The 20,002-nt window shown below is 29.5% G+C and overlaps 1 protein-coding gene across 1 annotated transcript in view; it reads left to right on the top strand.

Moving 5' to 3' along the window:
* LOC106458461 (nostrin-like) overlaps window positions 1–19,461 on the top strand; it is a 25,222-nt gene extending 5,761 nt beyond the window's left edge. Inside the window, exons 2-8 of the mRNA XM_022384674.1 lie at window positions 1,841–1,926; window positions 6,639–6,719; window positions 7,800–7,862; window positions 11,872–11,953; window positions 14,728–14,901; window positions 17,890–18,114; window positions 19,324–19,461. Of these exons, the coding sequence (XP_022240382.1) occupies window positions 1,841–1,926; window positions 6,639–6,719; window positions 7,800–7,862; window positions 11,872–11,953; window positions 14,728–14,901; window positions 17,890–18,114; window positions 19,324–19,461 (849 nt within the window). The remainder of the gene's footprint in view (window positions 1–1,840; window positions 1,927–6,638; window positions 6,720–7,799; window positions 7,863–11,871; window positions 11,954–14,727; window positions 14,902–17,889; window positions 18,115–19,323) is intronic.
* The last annotated feature ends 541 nt before the right edge of the window (window positions 19,462–20,002 follow it).

The following is a 20,002-nucleotide window of genomic DNA, read 5'->3' as shown; positions in this document are numbered from 1 at the left end:
ATGTGACCTCTTTGTTCCATACTGTATATATATATATATCTGTGTCAGTGTAAACTACTTGTACCTGATGATGACAAAACGTTGTACATTTGTTGTTATGTTAAACTTTTATTAAAGTTTTTCTTCATTATCCATTCAAGCCATCTCCAAGCATTATTAGTCTCAAAGTGGGTTCCTTGTCATCAAATTTAAACTCTTGATAATATGCATTCATTGAAACCCGTTAGAAATTTTTTTAACCCTCAAATTACAAATTTGTTTTCATACTGGTTGCTACTTTATGGTATACACGTTACATCAGAATGAGTAAATTAACATATTTTACTTGTTACAAACTAAATTTTAAAAATGACCAAAAAATAAATAAATTGGATGAAATAACTACATGCTTTTATTTGAAATACTTACAGAAGGGTACCTAATAGTAATTACAGTAGTCAGATTCATTACTATATTGATGGTATTTTTGTTTACCTTTTTTCTGTGTAACCCATGGTCTTGAGATCCCACAACCAGTGCAGTCATGGAACCACAAGTAATTTGGAGAAATTTGTTAATGGATTGTTGCTAATTTGATTCTTGCAGTATTAGACACAAAGATCTGAGTAATATTTAAAAAGTGCCAAGTGAATATGATTTTATGAAGAAGTAAGTAAGGAATGGATATTTAATGGAAAGCTTAACTTTTCACATGAGAAAAAAGTTTAGAATGTATGGCATACAACCCATTAAGCTTTCTTGAGTGTGTCAAATAGTACTGAGCAGAACTTAACATGTAAATATGCTATCAAGACATATTGACATGGTGAGTCGCATAAATCATCAAATGTGACATAGTGATTCACTTTGGGGTTTTATGATTTGTGAATAAAGATTACATTGGTATAAGTTATTTTATACTTTCAGAAAAACAATCTACTATTCCTATGCTTTAGATGCATTTTTTTAATGTAATTTTTAGCCGTGGATAAGTGGCTCATAGAACAGCTCTGAGTTTTTTTGTTTTTTTTCCAAGCACAAACTTTTAGCTCATAGCTCCATCATCTCTTGACTGATTTGAGATCTAATTACAGTTTTCAACTTTGATTGATGTATTTGACCAAGCCCAAAGTTTCATATATTAATTTATTCCACTCATGCCTAAAACAATTTCAATTTGAGGGTAGGCTGGTAGAGATCGTAATAAGTAATAAAATCATATCAAGTATATGCATGTCCCATGTTTGGTATTGCTGGCACACAAAAATATAGCTAATAAAAAGGGAAACAAGGGTCTCATAGAAAATCATTTATCGTAATCCTGCCTAAAAGAAATTCAAGTACTGCAGCTATTGAAGATTTCCTCTTGTTTACATTTCATGATGCATAAGCAATATTGGATTCTTTATTTCCTAGAAAGCATAAAACCTGATGTATAGATATTGTATAACTAAATATATAAAATGCATGTCTTATGTTAGTGGAACTTAGTGTAATAAGTTATTGGTAAAATGATATTACTGTATGAGAATTATTTATGATAGTGTCGTGTATGGGATAACTTGTAAAATTAGTATTTGATAATAATGGACAAAGAAATATGATATTAGGAATATCTTACTACTTTATATTGTATTTGAATGGAAAAGTATGACTGTAATTAAATGATGGGTATTGGGTGAAAGGCCTCATTGGCACTGGATACAGCAGGTGTAGTGTCATTGACATAACACACTCTTCTTTACTTTCATTTATAAGTTTTTGGAATTTTTATAATTTCATTTATATTTAATTGCCTGATTAATGTGAAATAAGTGGTACATCATTCTAAAGATGCTCGTTTGAAAAACATTTTTTATAGGGACCAAATGGATTTGAAGAGTTGAGAAAGCTTGTAAAGCAGGGAGGAGATTTCAGCAAAGAAATTGCTTGTATTTTGCATGAAAGGTGACTATTCTTACAGACCTCTAGTAGTTCTTAAAATGTTTAGTGAATGGTTGTTAAATATGCAGAACCTGGTGACTAAAACGTCCATATAGTTTAGCAAAATAATTTGTATTTGTCGATAATAATTGTTTATCTTGCAGGAAAATTTTGATTAATGTCCTACTTTCAATTTCAAGAAGTAATAGGTGAGTTTGTCTTAATTTTGTCACTGTTGATTTTAATTGATTATACATAAATAATACCAACTATAATTTCAAATTTATGAAGTGTATCTTTATGAAATGTGGCAAAATTTTATTCAATGATAAAAGTCTGTTGTATAGTAAAATCAGATGTTTTACTATAGTTTTTGTACTAAGAATGTTTCTGAAATGCTGCAGTAAGTGTGACCCAGACTGACAAGTTGGAGTACAAGTTGATGTTCATATGAACTTGAGAAGAATATAAATATTTTTGCCCATTGGACAGTTTGCAAATTGCATTGCTTATCTTCTACAACCTCCTAAAGTCTTATCTAAATTTTTTTCAGTATCCCTGTATATTGTATCTGGTATTTTTTCTACTCTAACATGAATTGTTTCAAAATCAGTATTATAGGATAACAAGAAATGTTGATAACTCTGATATCAGATGCATAATACATTGTACAAGGTCAGAGCATTTACACTTTAACCCCTCCTTTACACATAGAAATTTTAGTATGGGAATGTAATCCTGTCTTAAGATATAAGTGTAAAGAAACTTGTCAAGGTTCCACAGGGCAAATAGTTATAGCCCCCTTCCAACCTCCACATCTCTATCTTGATCATGCGCAGTTATAGCATCTTTGAAATCTATGAAAAAATTTACTATGTCATCTCTTTAATGCACAAAGCAATGTTTTCAGAAACTTAAAAGGTCACTGAACTGACTATACCTTGTTTTAATTCCACTAGTGCAGCACTTTCTGAAATGCTGTACAGAACTTTGCTAAGATAGAAAAGTGAATTCTGTGTAATCTTTTCTGATTTTGCTTACTGCACATCTTAGTTAGTTCCAGTAGTTTGGAACTGTGAATTAAAGTTAGTGATACTTAGTATCTTCTGTTTGATGGGAAATGTACATGATGATGTTTTTAATAACTTGATTGCTACTGTGCCACCTGCTCTGGTTGATGCCACAGTACCTTCTTCTCTGGTGAAGCATTAATCTAGGCATTGATGCTCACATTGTGTGATATAAAGTACTTGTCTGTCCTACTTGAGATTACTTGTACTTTGATAAAGTCATTGTTCTACAAATGACAGTATAATACATTTGGATAGACCTTTGTTTGTTGTCCCAGAGTTCATATACCTATTTGTACATATTCCTGTTAATTTCAATGACAGTTTTGGAATTTTTTTAACTGTTTCCTTTAGTATGTGCTGTTATAATGAAATGCTGACAAGTGGTGTGTGTTCACTCTTCATCAGGCTTATTAGGCATATTTCCAAATCTCCCAGTCACCTTTTTGGGTCCAAAAATATATTTTTTGTCACGAATTATTCAAATATTTTTTTGTTGTTAATTTTTCACATAGTTGTTCAATATAAATTTATAAGTAAATGTGTACTAATAAGAAAAAAAATTAAATCACATGTATATAAATATTTATTATTCTCATTGCTTTGATAAAATGATTCTAAAAGAAGTACCGTACAGTTGCTACATAAGTTATGTTTGACAGAGCATATTTTTTTGGTATACCATAATAGAAATGAGTGGTTTTCTTGCAGTAATGTATGAAAGCTTATATACTAACTAGATGATTATAAACAGAACAGAATGATTTAGAATGTGTAACTTACAATCAGGTAGTGACTCATTATCAGTGTATTAGTTAAATTGGTGTCTTATTTTTCAGAACAGAATTATCTAACTAATTTGCTTTACTGGTGTGAACATAATCTTTGAAAAATTTTTTAAGTTGTTTTCAGCTTTTACATATCTGGACAATTATTGGGTTTGTGGGAAAGCAGATTGCTAGTATGAATTACCTGAATATGTACATAATTTCTAAAAATTTCAGGTTAACCTTTAGAATAATTCGAAATATTTAGAATCATGGACAATTATGAAAGGTAAAATTTATTCAGGTGCAATTACTGGTAGTGTGTCATTTGCATTGTTTTCCTAGAAACTAGGTTGTGAAATATTATCTACTTGTTCAATGTAATGTTGCAAATTCAATTGTAGAATTTTAATTGGGTGCTTAAATTTGGAGCACATTAAGTGAATTAAAAAAATGTAATTACTATGATATATGTTGGGTACCATAGATAAAAAATATTCCATTTGAAATTGTTGAAACTATGATTTTCATCTTCCAAAAAGCCTGTTTTTATACAGAAGATGATAAATGTGTTGAGTATTATGGGAAACTTTCAGCTTATCTATCAGGTCAAAAGATAGTAACAGTAGCTATGTTATCTAATTTCTCTGTTTACTGATAGTAGCTGTGTGTTTGTGTGACTTAACAGCTCTAAGCTCATGAAAGAATAACATATTGTAGGGGAAATAAATGGCTAAAGCATTTTCCAGTATTTTATCTTTAATTACAGTTGGTTGGATTAGGCAGTGCATGGTGAATAAAAGTTTATGATTGTATACTGTGTATGGTAAAACAAGACTGGATGTAATTGGATATATTTGAGTTTGCTGGTCATTATAAAATTACAGGAGTTAGTTAGAAACTTTTTTTTCTGTACATTATAAGAATCTTCTTTGTCAGACCTGTTGAGACAGCATGTAAAAATTGTTGGTGTGTTTCTGTACATTTAAATGTGTATGTACTAAATGTGACAATGTAGTTCTGTAAATTGCAAAAAAAAATTCTCTGAACTGCTAACGTGTTCAGAAACTGTTATGTACAACATTGCTGGTATTGTGTTTAAAGGTGTTTAAAAGACAACACATTTCACCGTTTAAGCATAAATTGTAACAAACTTGTTTGTATCAGTTTCACTAGACAATGGATGTAAAACAAAAATATTGTACCAGTCTGTGCAACTGATTGAAGGTCATAAATTTCTTGTTATTATATAAATTTTGGTTGTTGCTTACTTACTAAGACTTGATCAATGTGATTCAAATAAAATAGTCATTATCAGTAGAGTAAAACTGGTTTAGGTTTCTGTATTACATGTTTCTGTGATAAACAGTCTTAGGAACCTATTCAAGAAAACTAATAGAAAGTGCATGTTACTAGCTTTTTATAATACAGTGTATAAAATGTAAGTTTAATATATAACATAATTCTTGTGTAAAGTAGAAGGATAACATGTTGGAGAAGGTTTAGGTGTATGTGGAAGTAAATTATTTAACTACTAGTTGAATAATATGGTATGCGTACCACAAGTTTGAAAAAGCTTTCACATTGCTATTATTATTACAGTTTGCTTATGGGACAGTATGCTCTTCAAATTATTGCTTTGTATATATATATATATATACATAACATAAATAGCATTTACTAAATAAATATTGGTTTCAATTCTATTCTGAAAGATATGATTTTCATCAGCAAAGACAGTTCTTCCTGCTCTTACAGTTATGCTTCAGTCACCTTAACTGGCATTGGTTTCAACATGTTATCATGTGACAATCTCCCAGTCTAACATTAGATTTTCAGTTAATTATTTCAGTTCTATAGTCTTATGAACATGTATGATCATTTTCTTATCTTTGTGTGAAGTCAATTTATTTATTTTACTTTATGATGTAAGTAAAATGGGACAGGAATTTGTTAAAATTTTCGTAAATGTATACTTTGTTTAATTTTTCTTCTGTGATTAGTTACGTGGTGTTCTTTTCTTTCTATCCTCTCTTTTCATTTCACTTTCAAGAGAGGGGGGGTGGACTGATTTTGATTGTGTATGCTAAGGGGAACATTATCCTTTTTAGTATTTATTTTTTGTTTGTTTACTTTTTTCAATTGCATTTTCAGTTTAAGCTACCTATCTTGTTTCTGTATTTTCTGAAGATCCCTATTCTCCCTTTTTAAATTGACAAGTTTAAATAATCTTGTTTAATGAAGTCTCATGATTTTAAGTTTTTAGAGCTCAAACACATCACATCAAGGTCTGGTGGCTCAAACACATCACATCAAGGAATTCTATCATACACTGTGAAACTTTTACTCTAGTTAATAGCACTAGTTTTTAGTAAATGATACAAGTATGCATACATGTACTCAGAATGCACATCCTTATACAAACATACATACCTACTCAATAGAAATACATTTTCTGTGGTAGTTATTGTCATAATGTAATGGGAGTAATAGTTCTTTGTTACTCAGAATGCACATCTCCATACAAACATACATACCTACTCAATAGAAATACATTTTCTGTGGTAGTTATTGTAATAATATAATGGGAGTAATAGTTTTTTGTTACTCAGAATGCACATCTCCATACAAACATACATACCTACTCAATAGAAATACATTTTCTGTGGTAGTTATTGTCATAATATAATGGGAGTAATAGTTCTTTGTTTTTTTTAATCCCATAAAGATGCTTTTTGATTTTTTAAAATGTCATAATATTATTTGTAAAAACTTATGGAAGTTTAGATATCTAAAATAATTGTTTTTAGTTTTGTTTTATAGCTTAAAGCTATTTGTTTAAATAAAGGTGTTTATTAATGGGTTCATTAAAAACTGCCTTTGTTTTATTTTCATTTAGATCTGAATTAGAGTCCCATTATGCCAAAAATCTGAATAAGCTTGCTTCTAAGGTATCCAAAGCTACTAGAGATGCTCTAGGGTAGGTATAGCAATATATATATATGCAGTATACTCATATAAATACAAGTTATTAACCAGAAGGAAAGGCTTGAGTCATGTGGATTAAGTAATGGTATTATGAGTTGCAGAAATATGTTTTTATATTTTATGCTACAATTTATTTAACTTTTTTTTGTTCTAATGAAGATTTCTCAGTTAAAGGGTGACTAGCTGTACTTTTTAAATACTAGAGTTCTTGAAGAGGTATGTTTTAGTGTCTGATAATCCTTACTTTTTTAAACACTTAAATCTTCTGAAGGATCATTTTTCTGTCTGACTGATGGCACGTTTCCAAAGCTTTTATGATTTAGAGTTCAATTAAAATACTAAGTGTCTGAGTATGAAACAGTTTGAACAATGGACTGCTTTGTGTTCCTTTTTATTTTGTTTCCTCAAAGAAAAAGAAAAAAAAAATTAGTTAGCTTGGCTCTTGTCCTGCAGTTATGTTATAAGTAACTACAATATGATTTTTGTAGTTTAAACAGTATGTTGTACTGTATATAGTGTAACAAAAAGTATTACCCCATAAGGGATGTCTTGCTTATTTTCTGTTTTAGAAGACCAAAATAGGCTAACTGTAATACGATACAAGACGTTACACATGCCTATGTCTAGTTGTCAAAAGAATCCCATAGAACATGTATGACTTTGAGATGCTTGATATGTTTTCATACATGGTACATAAGATTTAGTATATGCTGTTCTTCAAAGCCTTTAATCTTGTGATCTACCAGGTTTACTCTATATTTAAGTTTGATTGTAATATATATGTAGATGTGTGAGTGTTTATAATATAAGAAAATTATGAATGTGCTTTTTTATTTAATTCTTCTGTGTGGTAACATGTTTTTATTTAAAAACATTTTTGTCAATATTTACAATTTTGTTAGAGTAATCTGCAAGTCTGTTTAAATTGGTTAAAACATATTAGGATGTGATTAAAAAATACATTTTATTTTAAATCAAAATGTATATAAATTATTATTTTCATGGACTATGTGTATAGTTTTAAATTGAATTATTGAGCCGAATTTTACTCAGTCCGTTATTCTAACTTTAGGACAACAGCTCAAACATGGCAGGAAATAGCTTCTGCGATGGAGTATGAAGCAGAACTTCACAGGTGTGTGTGTATTAGGTTTCCTTTTAATAGAATATCTTTGTTTCTGCAAATGCTCATGTGGGAGTAAAATATTTTTACTAAGAAATTATAATTACATGCATACATATAGAATAGTTTTTGACAGGATTGTTGTACAAGCTAACATTTTGAAAAGTTCCATAACTTCTTTGTGATATTTACTTAGCACTTCATTAAGTTTTGAGTAAACAGGTTTGATATATACTTACAGGAAAATACTTTGATACTGCCCATATTTCAGGAATACCTTATGTTTGTAGATATAGTCAGATACAAATATATATACTGATAAATCAGCCTTTAATCAATAGGTGGTTTGCTGTCAAGTGTAGATCGATAGATAAAGTTTATATCTACAGGCTCAGTTAGGTTTATTTTTTTTGTGATGGTTTTATTTTAAACCATACTAAACATAACTATCCATATCTTGTGTATGTATTCTACATGTATTATAGCCAGTATGAGTATTTTCAGGAAAAAATCTGATTTAGACATTTTTATCATTTTGGATACAAGAGACCAAAACATTTCAACATGAAATATTTTAAAAATATATTTGTATATTTGCATTAAAAATGCTGTTTTACATTCATTTATTCTTGTGTGCGTGTATGCTGAAATATAAAATATGTTTGGTTTTTACATTACAGATATTAATTTTATAATGGAAATATGTGAATTTTTCAAAATAAACATTTTGTATAGATTTTTCTTGTTGGAGGTGAATATTTTTTTAACATTGTATTATATCAGTGTTATTGTTCTTAACTTCATTCTTGTTTTTATTTATTTATTTCAAAAATCAAATAGGTTATATGTTATTCTAATTTTTAATAAAAAAAAAGTGATTTTTTTATCTTAAGTTTATTTTTTTTAGTTTAAAAGTGAATTTTGTTCTCCTCTTAAGTTTAATATCATTTACTGGACTTTAAAAAATATGCATTGTTTAATTTTGCTTTTAATTAAGTTGTAACAAATTTAATAAGATGAAACTAGTCTCTTCAAACCCTGCTAAAAATACCCTCACTCATAAATGCACTTATCTCTAAAGGAAGATGGTTTGAAAAAGTTTCACAGTGGCTATAATTCTAACTTCTAATATGACATCAGCAGTCAAGTTTGATTGATTAGAATTGCGGAATCATCAAGCTTAACTTCAACTGTAGCTTTACAAATACTTAACCATTTCATGTAGTAGAAAGTTATGTTGAAGGATAACATTATTTCAAAATGGATCTTTATTAGAAATTACAGAAGTGTAAACATTAAACAAAAGTGATGCTGTGTAGTGAAAGAACAATGGAAGAAAATGTGCATAGACAAACATAATTTTAAAACCTATAAATTTATCTTTAACATGCTTTTTGAGTTACTTTAGTATCAACATCAGTCAATTTAATGTCCCAAGCCTGTATACAGAATGTTTGAAGGGGGGTTCTAATTTGTGAGATCACAAGCCAACATACATTGTGGAAAGCACAATCTGCATGCTAATGTTGCAGAAGTCTTAGGGCATGCCTTCCCAGAAAATGTGTAAAACATAGGTGCTATGAGATTAAATCTGGAAGCAATTTTGCATGAAATATAGCTTAAACAGTTGCATGACTGTTCACATAAAATTTATAAACATCCAGTGAAAAGTCAATAAATCATCATTTTGTTGTAATGCTGCATGGGGAACTAGACTTGAATTATCATAAATATGTATGTTTTATTATAGTAAAGTACTGTACTATCTACATGCAAAGTAGTTGTTAATTGTTAAATTATGTTACTAAATCAAACAACTCTGCACAACTAAAGCAGCAAAGCTACATAGTACTATACCTTTGTCGCCATGTGGCAATCCTTTTCTTTTGCTGGCAAAAAACATTCATATATTGCTGCAATCAGCACTTCATTCTGTTGAGTAAGAAGTATTGAGGGTCTAACTTGTATATCATATACTGTATAGTGTTGCAAGCCAGTCTCTTACTTGTATAGTGGGTAATTATCAAATGGGTTTAAGATTAGTACAATTCTCAGCTCCTTCATTGTACAAAAATAAAAACCTATAAAAATGCTTAAATCTCAAACCTACAAGCAATTTATGGTTTTATTTCTGTGACACAATAAAGCTAGCTTCTGATCAAAAGCACGTGTTGCTGTTAGATATACATGACTATTTCAGTTAAATATAATGCGATAGTTTATATAGTGTGGGTATCATATTTAGTTATTTTTAGAAGTGAGATTTTATGATACATTTGTTTACATAATTTTTTACAAATTGTAGGTTGTGTAGCATGTATGTTCAATTGTTATGAATTAGAGATTGTTATATTTTTGCATCATGTTACAAGAACTTTCTGAATTTTTCTCGTTTTAATTGAGTATTATTGCTTCAGAATATCTAGTATGGCATGGAATGTTCTTGACTTCTGTCATGGTATAAATAGACGTTGTAAGATTATTATTTAGATCTAGACCTAAGTCATTGTGAGTTTAGAGATAAAGAATGTAAAGTGGCGAGTTTTAATGTGAAATTATCACAGACTGTATAGTAATAACAAAGCAGAGAAGAATAATTCGTCTTGTCAGTTGTGTTCTAAAGTAATTGAACTAGCATGTGTGGACTTTGATGAAAAAAGACAATTATCTAAAGCTCTGGATACAATGCTGCTTCGGGCTTCCAGTTGCAAAATGTCGTCAGGAGCCATTGCATGCAATTATTTCAAGCCAAAAATTGCTACTGCTTTACCAGAAGAACGTAGACAATCTAGAAAACATTAAGTACCATAAGCAGCTGCGCTATAACCATATAAGCATAATTTTTTCCCATCACGTGCATGAGTGAATTCTGAAAGATGTTTATAAAATAACTTGAGTATAAATGAGGTCAATAACAATTAATATTGATTTATAGTTGAACAATATTTGGGATTTAGAGTGAGTAGGGAGACAAATGGCTTTCATGACTTCATTGCAAAAATATGTATTGGTTACTGCTCTTGTATGGTGTTAGATATAGTGTCAGGTTTGCCCCCACCTTTACATTCACTTCATTTCAATGTAGGAAGAATTTGATAAACTGCTTATCTATACCATTTTAAAAACTTGGATTGTCTTTCATAGATCATCTTGTATGCAATTGTGATTGAGTAAAAAACATAGGTAGCCTTTGCTTAGCTGGTTAATATAATATAGTTTAGTCTATGCATTGAAGTGAAAGTAAGTGACTGAATGTGACATAAATTTGCTTTATATTGCTTTTATATCAAAATAATAATAAAGTTTATACATTATTATTTTTCTATCTGTTAAAGAGCATGCCTGGAAGAGTGACTGCAAAAAAATTGAAAGATCAGATATAAATGTGTGTGTGTGTATATATATTTTCCCATTTAACAGATTTTTTTTCTTCTATTCAAAATGTGATATATTGTATAAAGTTTTATATTGATTAGAATTCCAACATTATATTAACCTTTGGCCTTCAAATGGATAAAATGTACATTACCTTTTCTAGACAATATTGAAAAGCAATAAATATTTGTGTTTAAGATTACAAAAGGTGTGTGAAGTTATCTGATCTACTTATAGTAATTCTCTGATTATCATATTGAATATTTTCTTCATGCTTGTCTGTAACATTTATAGTTTCGATGTATTGTTTCCAATGTTCTTGGCATGGGACAGGCTTAAGTGTATTTGTAATTTTTATTGTCTGGTTTTTGATTGTCATTTTATAGTATCCCATCCGTCTTTTCTGGCATAGTATTTGAATGCTAGTTGTCAAAATGCATAAAGTACAGGGAAACCTTTTTTTTAATTTATGAATTTATATAATAAAAACAACACAAAGTACAACCAGAGACCTCTATTTTAATTAACATTACAAGTTTGGTAATTTTTATATTATTCATATTCATTGATCATTAACATTTTAACTCTTTTTTTTTTTTTTCTGTGGTGGAGAACCATTATTTTAATGCATAAAATTTGTTTTCAGATGTCTAGCATCTGGACTTGAAGAAGATGTTGTTAAGTCATTGAAACTGCTATTTGATGGGCAACATAAAATACGTAAACAGGTGAAAGTTTTTTAAATATCAATAAGCATCTGATGTTTTACATTTACATTCAAAATTAATTTAAACAACTGTATTATCAATAAGTTTCAATAAACTTGGTACTGAAACATAGTTTATAAATTAACTTTTAGTATTATGTAAGTTTTAATTTCAAGAGGAAATATTTAAATAAATTATCAGTCTTCACTTCTGTGTATCATTTGTTTTTCTGAATTGCTGGTTTAGATATTCTTTCTGCTTCTGAGTTTTAATACAAATTAGAAACTTAGAGTGAACATATTCTTGAGACATGATCTAATTTTATAACCTTCAATTATCTGGATTTAGTCAGAAAGTCAAACCCACATGCTACACCTTCCTATTGTATAATGTATTTCAAAAAATGTTAGTAATTCTCTGTGACATTTGCTATTATATTATTTATAACCAAAACAAAGAGAAGATTTTAACTTACTGAATTATGTATAATGTTAACTCATTCTGAAGAGAGCTTTTGAATTGTTTGGCATACAGATTCAAAGTTACTATCATTGAGTTCACCTCAAACATGGTAAGGGAGTTATGTTAATGCACTTTCAGATGAATTAGAAAGCCAATTATATTATAATAGTTATAGGTCATTGTATGTTTTGTGTCTTACTATTTTGTGTTCTAATTGTGATATTTAAAATAAACAAACATTCAATAAAGTACCAAAAATTAGAGTTAACTTTTAACGAGACTTCAAGTGCATAAAAGTACAAGACTTACATGAAGTAATAAATTTCTTGTTTTCTTGGACATTTCTTATTTTTTGTCATAAAAGTAACTAAAATGTAAAAATTAGAAATGAATTAGATAAGATAAGGGAAAAAATTAAATTTATCAGTAAGGTATGCATGCGAGCATCATGTACATTATGTAATTCAGTATTTTGTTTATTGTAACTTGAGTTGTGAGCTCACCGTGTGATTTCTCGCTTTGATACTCAAGTTTAGTAGTTACAGCTCAAAGAGCAATAAAATTAAATTAAAACACATGTAAACTGTTATTAGCCTGAGGCTGTTTGAGATAAATAATTGTAATTTCCTGTTACAATCTGCAGTCGTTGTAGAAAGAAAAAAGTTAACTTAAATTTATTTTCTATTTATTATTTTTTTTATGGTGGTTACAAAGTTGGTCAAATGAATCGAGCTTGTATAGTGTTAGGGTAGAGAAATCATAATGTTTTACTGCAAAAGAACTTTTGATATTCATGCAGGAGTTTCTAGAGGTTATGTAAATGAAGTATAAAAACAAGATAAAAATTTTTTTTATTCTTAACATGAAAATCCTTTGCATGTAGACTGACTAAAGTAAATTTAAAGACAAATCTTTTGTAGAAATACTTTATTAAAAATTTTGATTTTTTTGTGTGAAACATACTTTTAGTTTTCATGAAAAGTTTACCAAATTTGACAAAGGAACATTAAGTTAATTCAGAATTATAAGATTTGTAGTAAAGATTGTCTCAGATCATCAGTTCATCTGTGAGACCCTTGGCTTTGAGATTCTTGAATTTGCCAGACCCTTCAGTTTGATTTTAATATCTTTTTCTATATGGTTCAAATGTTATCTCATTCTTGCTATCATTTCTCCCTGGCTATTTATCAATCTTATTAGACTACCTTCCATATTAAGTACATTAAACATATCACATGGAAGGTAGGAGAGTTGAGAACACTGAATTTTGTTAAGAATATTCAGAACCTAAAGTCATATGATTGTTGACAATTATTACAGAGGCAAGTATGTGTTTGAAATTCATTCTAATTCTAAAAATGTTAAATTTTCTGTTTTGGTTTGTGTAATAGTCTTAATTAAAATATTGAACTACTAGTCTATAGTATAGAGAGTTGTTATGTTTTTACACTGATGTACTGGGATTTTTTAAAATTAATTTAGATTCACACCTATACACAAGTACTTTGTCATATTATGTGTACTGTGTCTTTAACATAGCTAGGATCAAGTGTTTTTTAACTCCAAAATCACATGAGATAGAATTACTATGTTTACTGTAATAGTCATTCACTGACACTCTTTGTGTTTAGTAATGTTATTCTAGTTCATTTTTTCCCATTAAATGTGTTTATAATAATATTATTATTAATAATATAAAAGTGAAATATAATTCCTACTCCCCCCAGTACTTGTACTGTATAATATGAGAGCAGTCTTACTCCATAACATGTATCAATTTAAAAAACTTGATTTAACATTCAGTACACAAAACTACTATAAAATAATGTACATGTATACAGTGTAAATGCATGTGGTGTATCTAATAAGACATTTATGTCCAATTTTGTACTTTTGTTATTTTTATATTTGTTGTAGTGGCCAAGAAGATCAATGGGGATTAATTATTGATAAAATAATATATTTTCATACTTTAAAATGTTTTATTTTCTACAATATCCAACTAATTTTACAAAAAGATTAGCATAGGTTTTAGGTAATGAATACTCTTGCTTTGTGTATTATTGTATTTGGAAAGTGTTTTTAGGAAAGTACTTTCTTAGATTGACATATACATTTTGAGTTCTGTGTATCATATTTCACCAGTTTATACTATTTTCATATAATAAGCTTAATTATTAGATGAAAAGGAAATAGCAGTTGGAAAAATTTTAAAGTTGAGGGGAGAGCACAGTTATTGTTGCTAAGAATTAATTTCAACCAGTCTCAAGGAAAATAAAATGGATAGGACACAGTTTGTTGAATAATTTTAAAGCAATATTTCTGTGATATAGGTCGAGTTAATAGTAGACCGAACATCCAAAAGTCTTACAGATCATCATAATGAAAAAGCAAAGGCTCAAAAGCAGAGCTACAGCTGTACCAAAGAAAATGAACGATTGAAGGAACAGAGCTTAGAAAGTAGATCTAGTAAAGGAAAACTTGTGACAGATAAAGATATTAATAAGGTAATAAAGTTTCTTATATTGTAGATTAGTAGGAAAACTGAGAAGTAGCAGTATACAAGTAATACAACTCATAATTTAGTAAAGATTGTAGTCTTTTAGTCAGAAAAGATATTTTACATGTACAATTAATAACTTATCATTGATTATAATAATGTAGTCTTTTAAAAGGATAATATAGTTTTTATATAGTGGGCCAATGTATCTCTGAAGCCAAATAGTACTTATACTTCAGACAAAGTGATGTGTTATGACAATTCTTTGAATGTTACAGGCATTTATGCACCAAATTTTCAAATACCTAACATTGAGCACTTGTTGGTCTGGGTTTAAAAAACAAATTGTAATTCAGAGTAAAGGAAATTAAGTGTACTTGGTTTTATTCATGTAATACCAGTGTTATGTAATTACGTAGCATGAACCTTATTCTCTCCTAAAGAAGGAAAAATACTAAGTGCTATAAAATAATGAGGCCTTATTGTGATCACATTCACAAAACATTTTAGCATCACTGTCTTTGTGGAATCAGATAATTACTATTAATAATAATTATATATGAAAGCTCAAGCTGAGAATTTGGACACCAAAGTTACCTTGATTTTCATATGTTCATTGACATTTAGCACTATTACAACCAGTGACTCTTTCATGGGTTGTGTTGGATATACAAGACTGTTTGGTGTAAGTGTTTGATTCATTTGGTGATCTAATATTTAATGATTATTTAGTTTTTTATAATAAGAGTGTTAAAGTTAATTATTTCAAAGGCAATAGTTATAATAAATTTTGATATGTAACTCAGCAAGAGTCATACATTGTGTGTGTGTAGTTCAATTGTTGTAGTATTGTTCACGTCATCTTTCTACAAACCTCTAATTTTTTCTCTTTATTGGAATATTGTTACACTATAGCATCTTGTAGTTTGTCAAAAGTTCTAGGCCTCAGTTGGGTAAGATATATATATATATAAATGACCAAGTGAGTGGAAGTCAAGGAAAGTTCAGTCCAAAGGTAAAAAAAATTAGTTGGTGAAAGAAAACGTGAAGTTAGCCGGCAAGTGCGTGATTAGCCTTAATGGGTTATTTATATAGTATGTTTCACAGCTGTATTGTAACAGCAGAGATAGGAAAAATAATTTTTAAATTGGGTTCTGAAGTAACTGTACCAGCCTGTGTAGGCTTTTGATGAAAAAAAAAAAGAGACAGTTATTTGATGCTCTGGATACAACTGTGGTAACAAACAAAAGAAGAAGTTAAAGTTAAGTTAGTATCCGTGATTGTTAGTTTAGCCGTAATGGTTGAGAGTTAAAGTGAGTTTTACAGTTAAGAGAGATAAGGAGAAATAATTTGTCTTGTCAAAGGGTGTTCTAAAGTAATTCATGGAGTAATGTAAGTGAATTATTCACTGATACTATTGTGATAAGAGTACAGAAAAATAACTCATCTTGTCAATTGGATTCTAAAGTAATTGAATCAGCCTGTGTGGACTTTTGACAAGAAAAGAGAATTATTTAGAGTTTTAGATAAAACTTTGATTTCCTGTAGTGTAAAGAATTTTGAATATGTATTATTTTAAAACAAGTGGATTGTGTGCTGTCCATTTATTGTCCAAATTTATCGCTAACAAGTCACAGACAGCTACTGTAGAAGAATCCCAGTCAACATATTTAAAACCCTGACAGGTTGAGTGAACATTTGGATATTAAAATTAATAATTCAAATTCTTTCCACAATTTTTAACTTATAAATTCTTCCCCCAGTGGCTCAGCAGTAAGCCTGAAGGCTCATAATGCTAAAAACTGGGTTTTGAGACCCATGGTGGGCACAGCACAGATAGCCTATTATAAATTTTTTACAATTGATATTCTTTTCCAGCTTTTAATTTTTCTGCAACTCTGAGGAGTCTTACCTGTAAACAATGTATTTATTGATTTTTTTAGTAATTTGTTTAGAATTTTTCTGCTTATTCAAAGTATAGGTTTATAATTGTTAAGAAGCAACCATTCTTTGATAATATAATTACCTATGTCTTGTTCCTTTCATGATTTTTCCTTTTCTGTTAGTGTTTGTTTTTTATTGCTACCATTTTATGGCATCACAGCATGAGTCTGAATAGTTAATGACTAATGAAGCATAGCTTTGTAAATAACTATAGCCAATATTTCAACACTATTGGATAGAACAGATTATGAACTATGATAAGAATTTTGCAGTAAATATTTATTCATTAGTTAGCCAGGCCACCACGTTTTTTGTTCAACTTTGGGCATGATGATGGGTAAAACATTTGGTTAAAGCTGATAGTTGAAGATTACATATTGGGCTAAGCAAATTGAAACTGTTATAGAATTTCTAATTTGTCTGGAATCTTTTTAAGCATGAGGCAAATACAATTCTGCTTAAAATTGTATAGCAACTCACAATAAAGCATTTAGAACAGCATAGGGAAGTTTCTGGATGATTATTAAAGTTGTTGATTGATTGAAATTCATAAGTTGGTGTTCTGAATATTATTTTCAACATTTGAAAGCATTTTTTTTATTATCTTTAAAAGTAGGTGGGTGATACTAAATTAAGAAGGCAATCTATCTTTTGGGTGTGTTTCAAGTTATTGACTTAATTAGTAACAGTACAATCATATTTCATTACCCGTGGAGAAGAAGAGAGAATGGCTGTTGAATGCATATTATTATTAATTTGACAGGAATATATGGTTGTACAGCATACTTTGTACTTTTGTTGATCACATGAAAGCTTTAGAAATGGTTTCAAAATTATTTAAAAACATCTCTTTTTTTTTAAGGCAAAGAGAGACTAAGAAATGTTCCAGTGATGCTTGTGACTGAGTCACTGTAGGATTAAAAAGTGGGTAGAAAGGACATAAACAAAACCAAAGTAGTTGAGAAGATGAGTTGTAATATGCCAGAGTTTTCTTTTGCAGTTTGCATAAGCCAAGAATAAGTTTTAGTTATATTGTTATCTATCCACGTAGTTGGAAAATAAACGAAAGAAGGCAGAGGAGGCCATGATAAAAGCTGACCTGGAGTACTATACTAGTTGTGTGAAGGCAGAGAGGGTGCGACAAGAATGGGAATCAGCTATTTACCAAGCCAGTACTCAATTTCAACAGCTAGAAGAAAAGAGACTTGCACACATGCAGGAATTAGTACAAAAGTATGCAAATCACATCAGTGTTTTGGGACCCAAGATGATTCAGGTAATTTGTAGAAGAAATTTTAAAGCTTTAGCATTAGTACCTAGTATATTACATGAGTAAGAATAGCTTCTTTCCACTGAAAGTGCAAACTACAATATTGGTTCCAAATGATGTACCTGTAATTTATTTATAATCCTTTGTGACTTTTAATTACAAATTGGGAGGGTAAAGAGACTTCTAAAATTGCACACAAACAACATTACACTTGTGAAAGAAAAGTATAAAAGAAAAATTTGTGCTTGCAGTTCTAACTTTATAGCATCTCTCAGGAAAACGAAAATGGCATTGGTTATAAATGTTCCCTTAAATAGAAATATCAGGCTATTCAAAAGGTTTATCACCATAAATATGCTATATAAATTACAGACAAATCTTGCTATTTAATCCGACAAGAATAGCCCAAGGGTAGGTAATGAGTACTGTTAGCTAGCTGCCTTCCCTCTAGTTAAACTTCTCAAAATTAGGGATGAACAGGTGCAGATAGTCTGTGTGTAGCTTTGTGCAAAATTATAAGATAAACATATATACTGTAATTATGGCTCTAGCTGTCATTCCTTCCATGTTGAATACATAGTAAGGAGAATGAGAAAGAAGGAAAAATAATATTTTATTAAAACCCTTGCTTTGTATAAAAGCTGGGAGGCTGGATCACTTGATTATGTGCTTGGGCATGACATAGTGGTTAGCATGTTTAAACTTTAAATGCTAGGATTATTGTCACAAAAACATGGTCCACAATTTGGGGCCATAGGTACTTTATAAGAGCAACAGTCAAATGCCACTATTCAGTCATATAACATTAGCCCAGGTATTGGCATTAGATGGCATTTGACTAACTGCCTTCTTTCTAGTATGTCGGTTCAAAATTAAGGATGGTATGAGCAGGTAGCCTTATGTGTAGTTTTTTTACACAAATCCTGAAACATGTTTGAATTAGCAGAAGGAATAATGTTTTTAATTGTGTTATATTTTTTCCATATTATTATTATTATAAACACATAGAACAATATTTTATACAAAATATTATTTAAAACAACAAATATTTAAATGATTGAAATAAATGTTATGTCTGACCAATTCAAACTACTTAAGTGTATATGAAACTAGTGTCTAATTAAAATTTATCAAATTTCTGCTATATATGTTTGATTGTTTTTGCCTCTTTTTTTTTTGTAACTGAATGTTTGATTTTGTCATTGTTCTGCACAGAGCTGTGATAAATTAAATGAAGCTGTGTCAAAAATTGATGTTGAAGGAGATATACAAGTAGCCATCAAGTCCAAGGGAACTGGTCCCAATTATTCTGAGCAGTTTCTTCCTGATTTTTATGTATGTATCTTAGCGTGAAGGTCAATTCTATCCTTTTTTTTTTACTGTGAATATTATGTTCAAAAATACTGTTAATTTTGAGGGTATGCAACTTTTGAAACAATGCATTCTAATCTTTATAAATAAGAAAACTATATTCATTTAACCATACTCATTGCTAGGTCGAGGTTTAGGTTTGCTCTTAGTAGGTAGCTTGCTCTGATTGGAAGTTACTATAAATTAATTTTTTTAATATTAAAATAATGTTTTAAATATTAAAAATGAAATAAATGTTTTTAAGTTAAGATAACATGTACAAATGTAAGAACTGTGTATAGTTTTAAAATGTAGCTTTTAAGTTAATTTAATAAGAATTTGTTTCTATGAAGCTTTTATTCAACAGATGTATCTATATAAATATAATAGTACCATATGTTGTCCCCTCAACGTGGATTCCTGTACGTGGTGAGGGGACCTCCTAGGGAAGGTTCTGTATTTTCAGTTACTTTCTCTGGGATCTAAACATCCACCCACATGTTTGCCATGCGTGGCGTCCCGTGAAGGGGAGGAGATGATCCTG

This window comes from Limulus polyphemus, unplaced genomic scaffold (assembly GCF_000517525.1).
Source record: "Limulus polyphemus unplaced genomic scaffold, Limulus_polyphemus-2.1.2 Scaffold467, whole genome shotgun sequence".
In the NCBI taxonomy this organism is placed as follows: Eukaryota; Metazoa; Arthropoda; class Merostomata; order Xiphosura; family Limulidae; genus Limulus; species Limulus polyphemus.
Note: the sequence above shows the minus strand (reverse complement) of the source record. Positions and strands in the feature narration are given on the sequence as shown.